The sequence below is a fragment of the Bombus huntii genome, chromosome 12 (assembly GCF_024542735.1).
Source record: "Bombus huntii isolate Logan2020A chromosome 12, iyBomHunt1.1, whole genome shotgun sequence".
Taxonomy (NCBI): Eukaryota; Metazoa; Arthropoda; class Insecta; order Hymenoptera; family Apidae; genus Bombus; species Bombus huntii.
In genome coordinates, this window is record NC_066249.1 from 7,745,974 (window position 1) to 7,764,386 (window position 18,413).

The 18,413-nt window shown below is 37.0% G+C and overlaps 1 protein-coding gene across 1 annotated transcript in view; it reads right to left on the reverse strand.

The window, feature by feature from the left end:
* Positions 1 to 8,318, reverse strand: part of LOC126871794 (hemicentin-2-like) — a 166,450-nt gene extending 158,132 nt beyond the window's left edge. The window contains exon 1 of the mRNA XM_050631028.1: positions 6,051 to 8,318. Coding sequence (XP_050486985.1) covers positions 6,051 to 6,159 — 109 coding nt within the window. The 5' untranslated portion in view covers positions 6,160 to 8,318. The remainder of the gene's footprint in view (positions 1 to 6,050) is intronic.
* Between the last annotated feature and the right edge of the window lie 10,095 nt (positions 8,319 to 18,413).

Below are 18,413 nucleotides of genomic sequence, written 5' to 3' on the forward strand. Positions count from 1 at the left end.
CCCTCGGTGGTTTTCGACGTTAGATGGTCTTCAATGGAGGCGTTCAGGTGGCTGCGCCGCGGTTTTCCACGATACAGCGTCCTGCACGGAGATTTCTGTGTGTTTTACCACGCGGCAGTCGTGTAAAAGCTTGCGGATAAAAAAGGGGCACGTCTTTGAAAATCGCAGGCAAATATCATGCGGCGAAACTCGGTCGATGTGAAATGAGCGTTAATGGAAATGGATCGAAGAGCGACTTTTCCTCCTCGAACGAGCAAAGGAACTTCAACCAGTGATTGTCAGCCATCTACGACCTTTCCTTCGTATGGTCTCAATGTATCAGCTTTTTACGAGTTATGGATGGCGTAAAAATTAAAAAACAATTACGACGTCATATGAAAGAGAGATCAGACAATATTTTGTAGCAGAGGTAATAAACCAGAGATAGCAGATGAATATGACGGTGAATAGCTATTCGTACGTTTATACAGATTCACTTTACTATGACATAAATTGAAACAGCACGATACATACTTAATAGTAATTTTAAGCATAGAAGAGAACGCCGATGATACGATAAAGGAAGACTTCATTACCCATGTTAATTTTATTATTGATATTTTTGTAGAATAAAATTAAACATGACATTTAAATTTCCTCGTATCCTCTGATACTATGCAACAAATACATACAGAAATGATGTTATGTCCGAATATTAACGTAACTGTACTTTATTATTAAGATTAGATAGGGTATAACATCATTATCAAGCAAATAAACGATTCGTGCAAATTTTCAGGCATATATTTTCTAAAAACGTTTGTTTACGTTACGGGAAACCAGCCACATATCGCTAAATCGTTCCGCTCTATTCCGAATTACACTGCGTATCATCGGCTCGATCTTTACAAGACTCATAAATCTAAGACTAGTTATTTCCAGCCGTAAACTGCTTGCTTGGCTTACTTGTTGAATGACCACAAAATTAATCGAAATTTATTGAGAAATTAATCACAACGCCACAATATCACAGAACTGGGATGTCTTCTAACGGTACCGTGTCTGTTCGCCGCGAAAACCTGTAAAATTTCTAGCCTTCGCTTTCTACGATTCCCGAATATCGCTACTCGAATATCAAATGAGTCGTAAAGCGACGAGATCAAGTTCAATGTGTACAAACTAGCAAATCTGAATCAGAGTATGGACACTGTGAATCTTCGAATCGACGACGATCACCGTATCTGTTCGTTATTTTTCTCAATACGAATCAAAACGAATTATTCGATGTTTTGCAAAACCATATTGGATATCGCTGACGTCCTTCTGTACGTAAACCGGTGTAAAAACTATTAATTAACACGACATACGAACGAAAAAGTTACCACGCGTTCTGTTTTTCATCCTTGCCAGCACCTGTTGAAACAAATGTTCAACAAACCCGGCTGAACCACGGGGATAACGTTCGATCACACACGCTCATAGCACAGTTTTGTAACTGCAACGCGATCGGCAATTGCAATCGCAATTAACCACTTTCGAATTCACTACGAAGCTTGTATTGTAGTATATTAATTCGCTTGGAGCAACGTTTGTTTCCCTATACCGAGTTAAAATTGTATTTTTTCTTTCCACAATTCACAGAGTTTGTCCGATGCTCCCCGAGATTCTATCGAAAAACGAATTCTCCCTAATCGTTTAACGCTGTAGCCATATAACGAAGAATTCAGAACGAACGACTCAAGAACACAAATATTTCCTTATTACAAAGATTCTCTGCATGTCGAGTATTAGATACAAAGAATACTTGCGTTTGATTTTTTATAGGAAATGAATATTATTAAGTGCGTGAAGCGTAATAACATCTGAAATATGAAATCTATCTTACTATATTACATAGCTGGAATCCTATTAAAAAATCCTTTTATCCAACCAATTATAGCTTCGTATCGATGCTAATACTAGATATTTCATTGTAACAATTGTCATTCAACGATAGCCGCTTGCAACGAATAATTAAATCATAAAAGTAACAATGGAAAAGAAAGAACGAAGAGGAGAGGGAGAACGCAATGATTAAAGGGTTCGCGAAGGAAAGGGCCGTTTTAATAAATAGAGAACTTTTACAAGGAAGTTTGGGAAGTTGCGAAGTCGGTGCCACATTATTTTCCGTCTTACAGCCCAGAAAGCTGAACTTCGCTATTGAAATTCCAATTTTTTTCTGCCTCTCCTTTTCTCTCAGTGGACCGGGAATTTCTTTTCCTTTGTCATTTGACGATAAATTCAGAAGGGGCTTAGAGCAGCGGTTTAATTAAACTAGTTTAACTGTCATTCCGTTCCTTCGACTTAGCTTGTTCCACACTGTCCACTCAAATCGATAACGCGGCTTTCGTTCTACATTTTTATTACATCTACGTACGGATTGTAGGCTTTAATATTAATTTTCCGTGACAAAGGAGGGCCTACTCCATTACGTACGGGAAACGACCAAATATCCAGCTTTATTGGAAATTTTTATCCGACGTTGCGTCCTTCTACGAATAAAACATTCGAAATGAAACTATTCACTGCGATATTAACGCTTTAAATTACATTCGGTATTGAGAAATCGGTTAGCTAGTAGCTTTAGCAATTGCGCTAGATAAGAACACTATTAAAAGCTGGTCGCGTTTCGAATGTAATTTTTAGCTTCTTTATCAACTTAAAACCGTGCCGGATAGAGACGTGTTGCCATTAAATGTTCGATCGACGTTCGCGATAGGTGGTAAAATCCAAGTTGAACGCGATCAGTTAAGGGTTCTGACATTTACCATCTCGCAGCGTTTCATCCAGTAGAAAATTTATTTTGTTGCCTTCGCTTCGGTCACGAATAATTTCCCTATGAGAGAAACGCGACCGCGAACCTGTCAGCAATTTCTGAGAAACGTTTTCTTAGTCTTCGTCATCTTGGAGACTTCGACGTGGAATTTACGCATATTCGTACACACGGATTGCATAAAGTGCATTTATATCTATCCTCGACTTGTCATTATCCATAGAGAATGGAGATTAAATCAATCAAAGAACAGCTTGGCTATTTTTTACTCTCACGCAGAACACGCAATGAGAAATTTATTTCAATGGAAAATAGATACTATAAATGTTTCTCAATGGCACGCAATATCGTTTTGCAACGCGATGAATCTTGCTTTTACATGGCTGAACGTTTATGTTAAAATTCTACGTGTGATTTTTCGTTTTCGCTGAGTAAATATTACAAAGGCAGAGCTTGTACCCTGATGGTCCCTTGAAAGCAATAATATCGCGATTCTGATGGAAAGAAATCGATTTAAATCAGGAATTTTTCCTCTTAAAAATGGAAACATTTATTCTAAATAATTACGAGGAAGTAATAATTATATATTTATTGAATTGTTTGGAAGGATCGATTTTTAGATAAACGAGGAGCTACGTATATTGCAAACAAATAAGACGTCTTCTTCTTTTACAATTTTTCTGTTATTTCTTGTACGATATATTCTGAATTATTTGCAATTAATGCTTTGATCGATGGAAGGTAGCTTTTTAAAGGGCGTCTTTCAACTTATGGCCAAAGTTCTCGTCTTTAGAAAGAGGAAAAGACTTCTTGAAACATCGCGCATTTTATATATCGTCGTTTCAGTGAGTCCTTTTCCTTTTTGAAAGAACACAATGTATTCGATTTCCTTCGTCTTCGAAATATTACAATTTCCATAAAAATTAACCAAATACGATAAAACTTGTCTGAAAGATACGTGAATTTTCGTTTGTTTCGAAGTATTTGAGATATCGCTTATATAACTTTCCAGACAAGCCGATATACGAACTTGCAATTAAAATTTTAACGAGATATACGAACAGTAAAAGTATTTGGCGTTGTAGTTGTAGAATAGTTGCAAGCTTATCGAAATACAATATTCGATACACTGCAAGTATGTGTAGCTATGTAGAAAAAAGAACGGTAGGAAAAATTTTGCGGATGCAGTTATTGCTTTTTCGATGCAAACAAGGTTGAACGTTAAGAAAATGTATCTTCATTGTTTTCCATTACGTTTCATTTAAAAGAAGGAATTTCATAGCATAATTAACGTCGATGTTCCTAAAATACCAACTGTTGAGGAAACTTTCAAGCTCCACAGACGGTGGCTTGCATTAACTACATAAATTATGCTCCTTTCGATGCCTGACATAACTCGATAATCAATATTGACTTCTGAATTAAGATTTCGTACAGTAACTTTGACGTAAGTATAATTCCGCAGGGATATCAGAATTTATCAGTGAAGGGAAGTTTATAATAACTGATATTCTAATAGAATATTATTAAAACGGAATATTAAATCGTAATATCTACTCTAATTATTTTGATGATATATTCAGCTTATAAAAATATTTTGTTCCAACTATACAACAATGTTAGCTTTAACATTTTAGAAGATCTCACTTTTTAACTTTTATGCGAGTTATACAAATTACACACGAAATATTAATTTTCGAAAAATTTAGAAACGATAGAAACGAAATTGGTGAATTTGAAAATCAAGCGATAAATTATCTCGTGGAGAAAGACAGATACTATAAATATCGTTGCCAAGAAAACTTTTCCGCAAAGAGATTGACTTAAGACGATGGTTCCTAGCCGATGGCCCGCAGGCCTCCGGAAGACCGCGAGATCCAAGGTATTATAATTTATTATTCGAATAAAAAATACTTTTTATACGCATATTTATTTACTTATAATAATTCTTCTCTTCAAATTTGAAGGTTGCCGATGACCAGTTGTTGAGTGTTTTAAATATACATATTTGCCACATTGCGGATTCAAGTCTTGAGCTAAGTCTTGAGGTTACGCGGCAACGGAAAAGCTTGAGAATCGTTAGTCCGACATAAAAAAAAACTTAAAATTGAGACCAACATCGCAGGAACAAAATATTTCAAGCATATTTTCTTCGATAAGTCCAAAAACAACTGTCTAGTTTATACTTTTTTAATTTCGGTATTTCGATGGCCATACTCTGTTAAACTTATCGATCATTAAAAATACAACGAAATACGTGTACATACATATACATGATCGAAATAAAATCTGCAGAGTAATACAATTTCTCAAGCGTGAAAGCTAAAGCGTAAAATGTCTGCTCACTGAAATGTCGAAACAAAAACAAAAGTGAACGGATGTTCATCTTTTTTATAACATGACTTCACTTTGAATAGCTATACGTGTGCCGTGTATACGCACGTATACTTTAATTTCTCCCGTTGCCCTTTGATCTTTCAAATTTCTCTTACAAACGTAATTAATTGATTCTCATACGACGTAATTCGAAAGCAAGGTGCTTAACTTATACCACAGACCGGATAATACGTATCTTTTCCTTCGTCTGTTTCTTTTGTAATTTGGTTTCCAACTGCACAGTTGGTGTAACAATCGAATCGTTGCCTCTATGTATTTCTTTTTGCTTCGCTTAATGGTAATTCCTATAAGATGTCCCTTCATTCAACGTAGAATGCAACAAGCTAAGTACGTATTCCTTATACGAATACTCAATGAGTTTACCCATTGAAGACCAAAGTTGTATGAACGTAACGTTTCACTCGTAATTCCTTTGTAGTGAACTTGTATCGTACAATTCTATAAAATTCATATCCTATTTATGAAAAGGAATTTCGAGAATTCGTTCGATATTTTCTTCGTTACTAGATTCTACGAGTTTATGAAAGAAGAAATTGAAGTATTCTATCCAGCTATGATAAACTATATTTTTCGAATGTTAAAAATTCGTTTTCGACCTTCGTCCTGTGCAACGGGCTTCTATAATACACGTTTTGTAACTTGACAAAACGATAACTTGCTTCAATAACGTTGCCTGAAACTTTGCCTATTATTTCGATACTTGAACCATGACGAGCTAAACACGAGACTTTTTTGTCCTCGTATTTGGCTTCGTACTTGGTCAAAAGTTGCCAAAAAATTTCGAGTAACGGAGACAAAGGCGTTGATTATCTTCCAGCGTGGTGGCATCAGATATAAATAATAATAACTGTGTACAACTTACTTGGCTTATCCAGATCAGATATCTCTAGCTGCGAGCACACCGTGGCAATCCCCAACACGAACACCGTGGTCGTAGTCGCGACACTCCACCGGCACCTCCACCACCACATTTTGTCTCCTTTTCGCGCACTCTTGGCACACACACCGTCGAACCAACACCCCGACCGACCTAGCCGCCCCCGCGCTCGCCGCCTTTTCAGCGGTTACCTAGTCTCACGATCGTCGTGAACCGGCACTAATTGCAGCTGCTGTTGCTGCTGCCGCGACCGGTGCAGTCGGTGTTCTCCTTCTTGTTGCCGATGTTGCCGCCACTGCTGCATTGCGCCGCCGTCGTCGACATCCTCTCGACGCCTTTCTGTCCTCCTCGACTCCTCGCTACACCCTCGACGATCACCACTTTTGTCACTCGATCGGAGATTTCAACTGTGATCAATGATTTCGTCGTCGACCATTTAATCGACGTACAACACACTACGAACCAAAGCTTCCCTCTGCTATCCCCGAGAGTCTTTTCTTCCCCGAGTCTTTCTTCCAACGACTCGACGAACCAATTGATCTTGTAACCTTCCCTTCGAGTACTCGTTCCAATTACGGTGGCGAGATCACCTTCCAAGGGAGTCTCAATTAATCCACTTGTAAGATAGTAACTGAACGAGAGGTGTTCGAACGTTGTGATGGTTTCTCGCGCGATTGTTAGCCAAGAAGTTTCCAGCAACTTTCTAACTGGTACTAAGTTCGTTGGATATCAGGCTGGGATAGCTGCGTCGCAGAGTTGGCAGATTCTTCTTGAGAAAATTCGTTAGAAAATGTGTGCGGTCGGATTTCGATGGCAGTTAGAAGCGTTAGGTGAAACTTTGTGTCCTTCGATGTATTCACCGTAAAACGTGAACCATGTTAAATATTAATGCGACGTCGGGCTGAGTAATAAAATCTCCGCAAGATTCGAAACTTGTACGCACTTCCGAGAGACGCGAGTATCGCTTCGAGTTTGTCGAATTACGGTCTAAGTTCAAGATCGATGTATGTGTACACGCTATTGACGTTAGATCTTCGATCGTCCAGCTTGATGTATAAATTCAATCGTGAATTCGAGGAAATTGAAATTCGGCAGTAGTATTACGCACTGTGCGTAAAAATCGTGGAAAAGGCGGCAGTGTGATCTGTAGCGAAGCACGTCAAGTATGAGACTGAAGGGACGCGTTTGACTCCTTCTAACGTCCCTGAGAAATCGTACCGTGCTTGCACAAAACCATCCACGTCCGATAGACTTCGATAGACTGTCTTGTCCTCGAATCGTAACGTGGGTGGAACTACGTCGAGCTTCTGGATATTTCTCGTATCGAATACGCAATGTTATTGCGAAGAGAAAGCAGCAAAAGTGCAGAACGACGATCACGAGTTCGTTCAAAATTCAAAGTTCGAATTGCCAGTTTCGCGAGAATTGGTCGACTTCGAAACGGGTCGCACTGAACCGCAAGTAACGCTCCGGACACGAGTCTAGTTTACTGCACCACTAGCTCCGAATGAACTCGTCGGTTTGCCCCTATCTCACGGCTCGTTACTCGCGTCGCTACTCGAGGGGCGCGTACACGGAAGGACATTCGCACAGCAGAGGCATCCACCCGGGATTCGTGCGGTCCTCGTAATTAAATCCCTGCGTATCGATATTAATCAGTCAACGAAATTGAGTCCGCGAACGTTACTAAGTTAATTACTCGGTCACCCGGCGACCACGAGTATCGCGATCAGATTTATGAACCCGACTCTCCGCAAATTATTCCTCCAAACACGAAACTTCGTTTCTAATTTTATTTTATTTGATTTTCTTCTCTCCACTTTCTCTTTTGTCTCGTACAGTGAATCAGATCTAAATGAATTTCCAGACTAACTGTATTTCGCATTTACCGCAGCGTAAACACGTGTGTAAGTCTTCTTAACGATTGTTGCAGGAAGTCAGGCACCGTCGGCAAATTGTCTTCCGTACACAATACCATCACATTGTCCAACATATTCACTATGATCGATCATTTACATTTTTAAAAGGAAAAGACAAGATGCTTCGTGTCAGTCTGTCTTCGCCATCGGTCTTGTCGGACGGGTCATCGATCGAGCGAGACAGATGAGAAACGTGACGGCACGCAGAAGCCGAGATCACGTTGTCTCGGCACGATTTTAATTCATAGATCACACAATGCCACTGTGATCGTACTCGAATACGAGTTTACAAGAAATGCCCCACGTGATAGAACCACGTCGAGTCCTGACCCGTGGCGGCTCGGTACTGAAACCATTGAATAGCGTGAAGGACCACCGCAAGCCGGTTCGGCTGCCTTCGCGGCTACTCGGTCGACTTCGGGCACGCTCGCGTTTCACGTTTCTGTCTCGCTCGTCAATCCGTCCTCGTCTCGGCTGGCGCTACGTCCATCTTTGCTTTTCTCTCTCGGTTTCCTACGGTCCGTTCGGTCGGACCGGGTCTTCTTCTCGCCTCTTCCACGCGCGTTCTCCACCACGCACTACGCGTTGAGATCATTATGATTTAGTGGCGGCGGGGCTAATGAGCCGCCATCGTCGTAATCGCCGCAGTACAGGGCATGCAATATCTTCGAAGGATCGACAAGGTGACGCGAATTCGCGCCGGCTGAACGACAGCTTGTATATATGGAATTTGAACGGTGTTCTCGTTGGTTTTTAATAAAGCTGGTAATATACCGTTGCCGCGAGAACGTCTTCGAGAGCCGTGTTCCGACTAAATCATTTTCGAGACAGGTTTTTATTAGTAAAGGAACTAACGCCGAACGCGAGGTGTTGAAATTCTTGAAAATTGCCGCGTTATATAAGATCCGGGGCGAGCCGACCTCTTCGCTTATTCCACTCTAAACGCTTGCGAAATTAATATGTTTTATAGGTCGATGACGACCGTAATTCTCTCATCTCGCAATATCATGCGAATTGGTTAATATTCATGGTGTTTTAGGGTCAGATTGCTTTGGAGAATCTTCGACAAATCAGATTTTCTCCCATAAAATATTTATGCCGGCATACCGAGAAATACGGTTATGAGGATTTCAGGTGTTTTATCTGCGTTGCTTGTGTTTGAAATTTCTCTCGGAATACAAGATTTTTATTTATTAACTCCTTCGAGATTCCGACTGTATAAAATATCTATATGCGTCCTATCGGATCTTTCCTCGTAATTGATTTTAAAAATCACGCGACTGCCACTCAATTTCTAATTTATTCAGATCGATCGATAAATCTTGTTACGACCTAGTACTACTATTCGTGTTTGTCTTTATAAACATGGAGTAGAGAATTATTAGTTTCCATTAATCTCTGTCAGTCTGCGCCAAGTCATTGTAAAGGCAAGATATTGTGCAGTGATGATACAGTGATATGACCCTTAGTTTCATTGTCAGTGATAATACAAATTCGCCATTATTTACACGTTTGTTGTGCTTCTTCGGTACTTCTGTATCCACCTGTATCTCTATACAAATTATTTTTCGTTCCTTGACGACTGTTATTTCGAAATATGTACCTAACCGTATAGCTTTACTACTTTCTTATCACTTGCTCTTTTTATGTAACGATTAATCATCGTACTTTGAAGAAATTCCATTTACGATATACATCGATATGGATATTGTGTCACGCCTCTTTTGTAAAAGTCTTCGAATTCTTCGTCAGAACGAAAGCTTGTTGCATCTTTTACGATCTCGAAATCATTTAATCTTTCACGACTGAACAAGTTGTCGAAAGCTCGAAAAAGTCCCAAAGGTATTAAATTTGGAGTATTTCGAGTTTTTTAAAGGTATTTAATTTGGAACAATTAAGAAACATCTTTAATTTAGTACGTGTTAAATAGATATTAGCGATACAATGAACTCAAGCGTAAGACTCTACGCCTAGTGAAATTCGTACTTGCTAAATTTACTGGATAGGCACTTCACTCGTTTACGTTCTATAAAGGCGCTGCTCCTCTTTCTAAAATTCTCATTCATCATACAGTACTTTCCTGTAAAAAGACTCAGCCTCGTATAGATATGCGTTCCTGCACGTGCACGTGCCACTACCACCCAGGAGCTTCACTGTCTACTCGCATTCTTCAAATTCACAGCTTTTATGTATTGCACATAGTTCCTAAAATTCTTCCATTCTTGAAATATATTAAATAATCAAATGATAAATCGTTGAATAAATTAATTGCCTACATGTATCGTATCGTAAGACATACATAATGTGAAGAATTTTTAGAAACATACGAATGCAAGCAGTACGTGGAAATTTGCAAAAACTCACAGGAACAATGGAATAAACACGTGTATTTACATTTACACGTATTTAAATACACACGTAAGCAACTTACTAATGTGACTCATAAAATAGAATCCTATAATCTATAACTTGTACTTTTTCAATTTACTAGTACTATTAATTAATTAATCAATTTTTGTACAAGAGGATCCTACTCAATGGCCTTTGAATCAACGTTCATAAAAGCTTCCATTATCGACTTTTGGTATCGAAACTGTTTCAATCTTGAATACGGTATGTGAATTAAAAGAAAGGAAACTTTCATTCGGAGGAATTTTGATTTGACCCAGACTTTCTATAACTTGACTGCGATCATAACGCATATTAAACGTATTAACTAACTTTGTGACTGTGTGTATAATCATTACAAAGTACCTTTCATAAAATGGCTACGTTTCTAGGTATATGATACTCGTCCTTGTGAACAGTGGTTACTTTAAGAGTTTCAATTCAAAATTATTTCACGTCAACAAACGAGCTCCTAATTTTATAACTCCGTGATAAGCATTATCGGTGAGAATCAATTCGAAAGTTAATGCGTTCGATACAGAAAATACGTTTCACCAGCGTTGCCGATGGTAACTTTAAATGCTCCGTTTACAGATTTAAGCGCGGCCAAATCGGAACGAGGTTAATGAGCATCACGAAACATATGTTTCGATTGGAACACTGAAGGGTTCAGAGGGGGTAGGACGCTTATTTGCGTCATAAACATGTTCATGAAAACTGATAGTTCGTGCATAGGTGGTGCACGCGCGAGATAACACCCCTCGAAACTTCATGACTACGAGAACTCTCTGCGATCACGATAAATTCCGGCTTTCGTGTTTCCGTCGCTATCGGGAATCGCCTGCAAATCACTTCCTAATCCTCATCGAGTAGGTATCTGTGAAGGTATCTTTCCCAAATCCCCTTTGAACGTTTGAGAACATTCCCGGCTTAGTTATGTGTATCGTTGTTTTCCTACCGTTCGCGATCTGTAACGCTAGGTAGGGTGAAATTTTTCTTTCTTGGGAATTCACGTGAAACCATTTCATTGCTCTTTGATAACATTATCGAACGATTAAATGAGTATGCGTATAGTGCGTTTTGCAGATGAATTATGAACATTGAGAAAGATGCTTTACTTCTATAGATAGAATAATAAAATCAGATATTACGTACACGTTAATTGGAAGGTATTTTGTTAAAATTAAAAAGATACGGTAGATATAAATTCTGGTTTGGACATTAAGAGATGAAAAGAGGATATCTGAACTGAAGAGCTGTCATATGAAAAAAAAAATTAGGTGTTAGAGCGGAGCAAATTAGGTAGGAATTTTCTCCTTGCTTATTTTTGTGTTAATCGTCACTGATGATTATTGCGGTCATTAGCGAGAAGTATTAATACTGTAAAATAGCATCTGAAATACTGCCTTGAACACTTTCTCACTTTCTTAATAGTACAAGTTGTAATTATCCGAGCATTATGTCCTCACTGCTCAAAAAGCAGACTTATAAAAACAAAAATTTCAAGAATAGATACATACAGGCCTAGTATTGTATACAAGATATTTCAAGCTACGTATATAAACTCAAATTATATATATATATATATATATATATATATATATATATATATATATGTGTGTGTGATTTTGAATGAATCGATAAAACGATATAAAAATATTTCCTTGGAACATTTTTGTATATTTTTTTTTTACAATTAAAGAGAAATAATATATATAATTAAAAAAGGGTAATAATATTAATTAGAACATAAGAAATCAACAAGAATACCTAGATATATATAGCAAAATCCATCATAGGATTTTAAGGACTTAAAACGACGTTATGATTTACGATTAATTAAGTAATGACCTATCGAAAGAAGATTTATAGTTCAGTTTGCTAGTAGTGGAACAAATTGAACTGCGATATGCCTGTAACTGTCTAAAACGAACCAGCCTCGATTAAGGTTTTATTGTAAGCATCGCACCTTAACCCTGAGGTTAAGTGAATATATCCCCGAGACATTTATCTCGAGAACAGGTTTTAATCTTTGAAAGACATGAACAAATCATCGTAATTTTAAATCGTATCGCAACTTTGTACGTTCATGATTAAAATGGTATTATTCATGAAACCATTTCTTGCATGACAAATGGATAAACGACGAGTTTAATATCACGTATATAATTTTTATAAGTCTAATTACAACAATTTCAGTTTTTCATCGGTGCATAGACAACCGTAGTCTACAAATAACTTCATCCACAACAGAAAACATATTTTCAGTCTCTTATTGCGTTTATTTTAATTTCCGTCACTTTATCCGAACTTTCATTTTAACTTTGTTTCTATGGGTTGTTTCTTCCTAACGACCGAGTCCCTGATAATGTGATAATGCTTTCTCGTATCGCATGTATCGTATGCATCGTTAATTTAAGCGCATATCAGAATCAGAGAAATCTCGAACGACTTTAAATCTCAGTCACTGCAGTGAAAACTAATCGTGTGGCTCGCACGCTATCGAATTTAACGTACTTTTTAAAAAGTCTCGATGCCTGGCGAGATCGAATTGTAATCAGAGACTACGATCGATGTGTGCCCGTGAGCAGATCAACGTGTCAGGATCAACAATAATTTATCTACATCGAGATAGCTGTACTGTGAGCGCGTTCTCTCACTTGCGTTTTTAATTTGCGAACTGAGGCCGGTGTTCAGTTTCAATTTCCCTTCAAATTGGAAAATTGTTTTCTCCTTGCTGGCGAGAAGCGGAGAATTACCGCGAGTCACAAAATTATTGGCAACGACAGGGATAGAAAAATGAAAAATGGAAAATAAAAAGATGATACCGGCAAGCTTTTACATCTTTTATTCGTTTGAAAACTGTTTCAAATAGAATTTGGACTGTCGAAAATATAAAATATAACACTGATTATATTTATAATTATATTAATTATTACGGCGTGAAAAAATTATAGTTGAATTATCGAGACGATCTCTGAAACTATAAACGATGGATTTAAATCCTCTAAAAGGTAAATTGAAGCAAAATACTACGAAGATTTCAAATATTTTTTATTTATGTAAAAATACGTATTCAAAGCAGAAAGACATCTGGACAACAAAAATTAATTTCATTACGTTCGAAATTCACAGAATAAGTTCCGATTGTTTTTACAGTAAAAAAAAAAAAAGAAAAAAAAAACAGAAACAATAAAAGAAGAAGATGTGAAAGGAAAAAGTTATCGAAAGTTTGATCTTTCCTTCGATGCTGCCACTCGAAATTTTCTTACAATACTAAATCGAATACCAAAATTGTTTGCACACGAAGGATACAACTTCTCGAGAAACATCTCATACAACAAAAACAAACTTAATCCTATGTTATCAAGCAACCAATTCAGATATGGAATAAATATTACGTATTTGAAAGTACAAAACGAACATGAGAATCGTGCTTTAAAAAAACGTTTACTGGTGAGAAGATATTAATCGAGAAAACGGTGTACCATAACGACCATAACCGATAACGTTGATCCATTACCTAACAGGTTTAAGAGAACTTGTTGATGGATTATCCTGCTAACCATTACTAATTTATTTTATTATGCAGAACTCACAAGTTGCAGTGCCGCCAAAAATCAATTTATCATAAGCATTAGAACGTTTGTATATCCTACGTTAATTCATAGATTATACTACGATGTATTAGGTATTCAAAAAGCAAAGAGGAGAAGATTAGAAGAGGGAAATAGAAAGCCGAAAGAAGACTAAATTACTATAATTAAATGAAAACAAATCATTCCTGTCGCAACGAATAGGAAATTGTTAACTGTGCACTGTATTTACATTGGAAGACTGTACAAAATTTCGTCGAAACTATTTCGCAAAATTAAAAAATTTTATTTCATATTTTCTGGAGAATAAAGAGAAGAATTTTTATGCGTAAAATTATTTATCAGTTTTATAATAGAAATTTCCATGACCAAAATGTATTATCACGTTGTTCAAGCGTTATTTTATGTATCTTACACATAATGAAAGTGCGATTCGTCAATGTTTTACCAGATTATATCCAATCGCTGTATCGGTGAGTAAGCAAAATGTTTTAAATTGTTGGAAACGTACACTCGTTGTCATAAGTTCACCCGATTGAGATTGAGACTTATGCAAAGATGGACAAACATTATAGAAGTTTTACAACACTATACTTTACGATCGTTGCTTCAATCAATTCGCATTATTCAATTTTCTATCGTAATTCCGAATTTCAATTGAGAATTTAAATAAACTGCTTTTAAATAAATGTATTTAATCCGTACGAAACTTTTCGTTCGAACTATGACTCGTAATTAATGTTGCTCGCGTTTCTCTTGCGAATCTTACAAAGTTTTTACGTGATTATCTTACACGAATACAAATCATGATCGGTTGTATGAAACGAAACAGTGTCCCGATACTTATGAACGGGATTGTAGAAACTCACATACGCCAGTAACGTGTCCCGACTTTAGCTATGATTATGTACTTACCAATGGCTCATTAATCTTGCAAAGGCGAGGTACTTTCGTTATGCTACTGATTGACAATGATTATTCATTATGTAGAATCCATTAGCTTTCCTACCAAGTTTTAATCCTTGGATTAAACTCACTACAATACACGAACACATTAATCAATGTTATTTCATTACTATATAATAGTCAAAGATTAATGTCATTGCAGGAAATTTGAAATACCGTGTATTTTCCTAAGGAAGGAAGAGAAAATACGCCGTGGAAGTTTCCAGAAAAATTGCCGCTTCAGATTCTCTATTGCTAGATTCTCCATGCGTTTGATAATTATTTGGAATAAGGCATACTGATCACACAGTACGTGTTCTATCATATACGTAGTATAATATAAGATCTGTTTATAAAATAATGTACAAATTCTTTGAAATTTAGAAAATGTCCGGATGACAGAAGTACTAGTGTAAAGAAAGACATGATTTAAGAGTTTGAAAAATTCTTGCCGTACTCGTGTAAAAAACTTTGATTCGAAGAAATATATTTATTCAGACATGAAAAATTTCTTAATCTTATGCTTGGTATTCATACGTTGCTAATGGAGCAACTAATCGCGACATGATACACGAAGATTAACGTCGCTATTAAAAAAATAAAAGATATTCGAAGAAGACCTCCCCATTTTCTGTTCCCTAGTTCCCGAACTTAATATCCTATGAATATGCATTACTTAGGTGGCACCAAGCTATAAAATCATGACAAATTCCCTTTTCCAAATGATCATAAATATATCTTCATTAAGGAATTCGGAGATTAAGAATCCTAATGTATAATACGTATACTATGTGAAATATTCTGCAGTATAATTAGCTTAGGCTAGTGATTCATGTATAATAATTTTAAAAATATACGGAGATACGGTCGTACGTTTGGAAACTCTCCGTTCGTACAATAAGAATATGATTAATTATCCATTTTTAATGAATATGTGAAATAATTGAATTTGTAATACGATCCGATTATATTCCCTTTAAACCAGCAAAAATCTATATCATATGAAAATAATTATCAGAGTATATAGGTATACTTTATACCAATCCTTAAAATTATGAATAAAGGGATAGAATGAGAAAAGTAAAAAATAGAAAAAGCATTATAATGTGTATAAAGCAAATACAAGGGGTATAATTAAATACCTTGTATGTTATTTGTTCTTAAAAATAAGAAAGAGATCTATTCTAAATGATACTAATAAACGCAATATTAATTCTGCTTAATATTATATGGATCATATAGTATTAAGCAAGTTACACTGATGTATTCCAAAATTGAAAACTAGAGGAAAGAGATAATACTAGGAGTGTCATTTTATGAAGCATACGTTGGAATTTTAATTTCTGAAAATCGTTCTTATTAACAATTGGACGTTAATTGTATACATACTTATGGTAATGAAGTTGGGAGATTAAAAAGAAGGTGGAATCGATCGGTTTGACTTCTGAAACGCCCACATAGGATCTAGCATGCAATTCGAAGAAGTAAAATTATTCGTACAACGATCGCATAATGGCACTAAAATTAACAACCCGGAAGTTCTCGAAAGTCTTCTATTTATCTGCAAAGATAAACATGTTCGAACAATCTAGAAATCCCACACACGAAGCTTTTTCTCTCTTCGTACGACCGTAATCTTCTTTCGAAACTGGCAAAGCATAAAGCATGCTTACACAAACAATCCGCGTAACGTACCGATTCAGTGGGGAAAGCATTAAAAAGTCGTTAAAAGCAGCCATGTTTCAGATTATCGGGGATAAAGCCACTTGAACGCGGATTCGAAAGACTCGGATGCGCTGGTAATCGGTGACCACCATTCAAAACCTGCTGCTGGTGAATTGGTCAGAGTGTGTCTGGTACTAGTCCAGACCGCGTGCCAGATCAACGATATTTTACATCGAGCACAGAACCCGCTTTCATGGCATTCCCAGAGGATTGGAACCTGACACCACGTCATACATCATGGTACACCGTCGAACACCCAGGCTGTTAACCCGAAGCACAAGTTGGATACGATGTTGTATCGCAAGTTTTCCTGGTCTGATCTTCAACTTGTCGAATAAACTATGAAACCTGTCAGTCACATCCTTTCCTCGTTTACGAATTATCTCGTTCGTTTATCTCGTGAACGAATTATCGTCTTCATCGATGGTCTTTATCGAGATGTCTGCGATCAAGCAACAGTGCTACTATGATTAATTGATGTTTCAACTCTTATTCTTATTTTGCATATATAGGTTTCTGGTTGTACTGAAGGTTGTACTGAAAACTTGGGAAATTTAGATGTAGCTGCCTGTAACAAGAAATATTCGATATACGAATCCCCTATATGGATCATCGAGTAAACTGAATTCTCAATAGAATTATAAAATATCATTCTTCAAGATTAAGATATTCAATATCAACGATTAGGATGCTTTTTTCACTAGCTAATTAACGATCGCCATTCGACATTAATACCATACTTTTCTCTCACATCTACGAACTAGATTTACACAAAGATATCCACCTGAATAATGTCTTCTGTTTCTTCTTGTACTACTTACAGCACTGAATCACAAAGCATAATTCCTTTTTCTGCCGGCAAATAAAAGAATGTTTGTTCAAAGAACCCACCTTCATTCAACTTCCACGTACTGAGACAAAACAACCCTTCCGATTCGAACGTGCTTATACGTTATGTTAAGCTCTTAACGAGAGCTTAATTCGCGTCAGCCAGGTAAGGCGTCGCCAGCATTGTCGTCGTTATGATCGAAATCGATCAGATAAATGGAATACGTTGGTCCGTGAGTTTGTTCCAGTCGAATGGGAGGGGTACTACGTTAAGTGGAGGGTGAGAAATACTAGATGGTCCGTAACAGTTAACGTTGGAGCAGAATGGTCAGGATGTAATGTAAAAGTGGGTGGAAGAGGACCGCGTAGAAATTTATGTTGGTGTTTACGCGGAGTGGTGTTACCGGTGAAGCTCAGAAGGAGAATAGTTATTACGATTACCGTGCCGAACACCGAGTTTCCATCCGGAAAACAAAAGATTTTACCTCTATCCCGTTTCTTCTTGATTTCTACGTGTACATATTGTTAAGGCTGATGCTGTTCGTGCAACTAGGTATTTAGCAAATAAATCAATCCTATTTTCCAAGTACTAGGGAACCCAAAGTACTTAACAGCAATAATGACAGCGAGTTAGTACAAAGTTTTAAGTTTTGTCGCTTCATCAAATTCAAAGTTTTCAAAGCTGAAAGGATTACCGCGATAAGGAGATAGATTTACTTTGTAGTAATCTGAGTAAATTCGACGAAAACCAACTGGATACCGATCAAGAACAAATCATTTTTTTCAATTCGTTATAAATTCATAGCTATATCTGATATTCGTAGTAACAAGCTTTTTTGCATTACGTATGAAACCTTGAGAATCAAATCTGCACCTCCCTTTTTATTTTCCAAAGAAATTCCATGTTTAAGCACGATTTAAATCTGCCTTCTTATTGCTGCAAATCC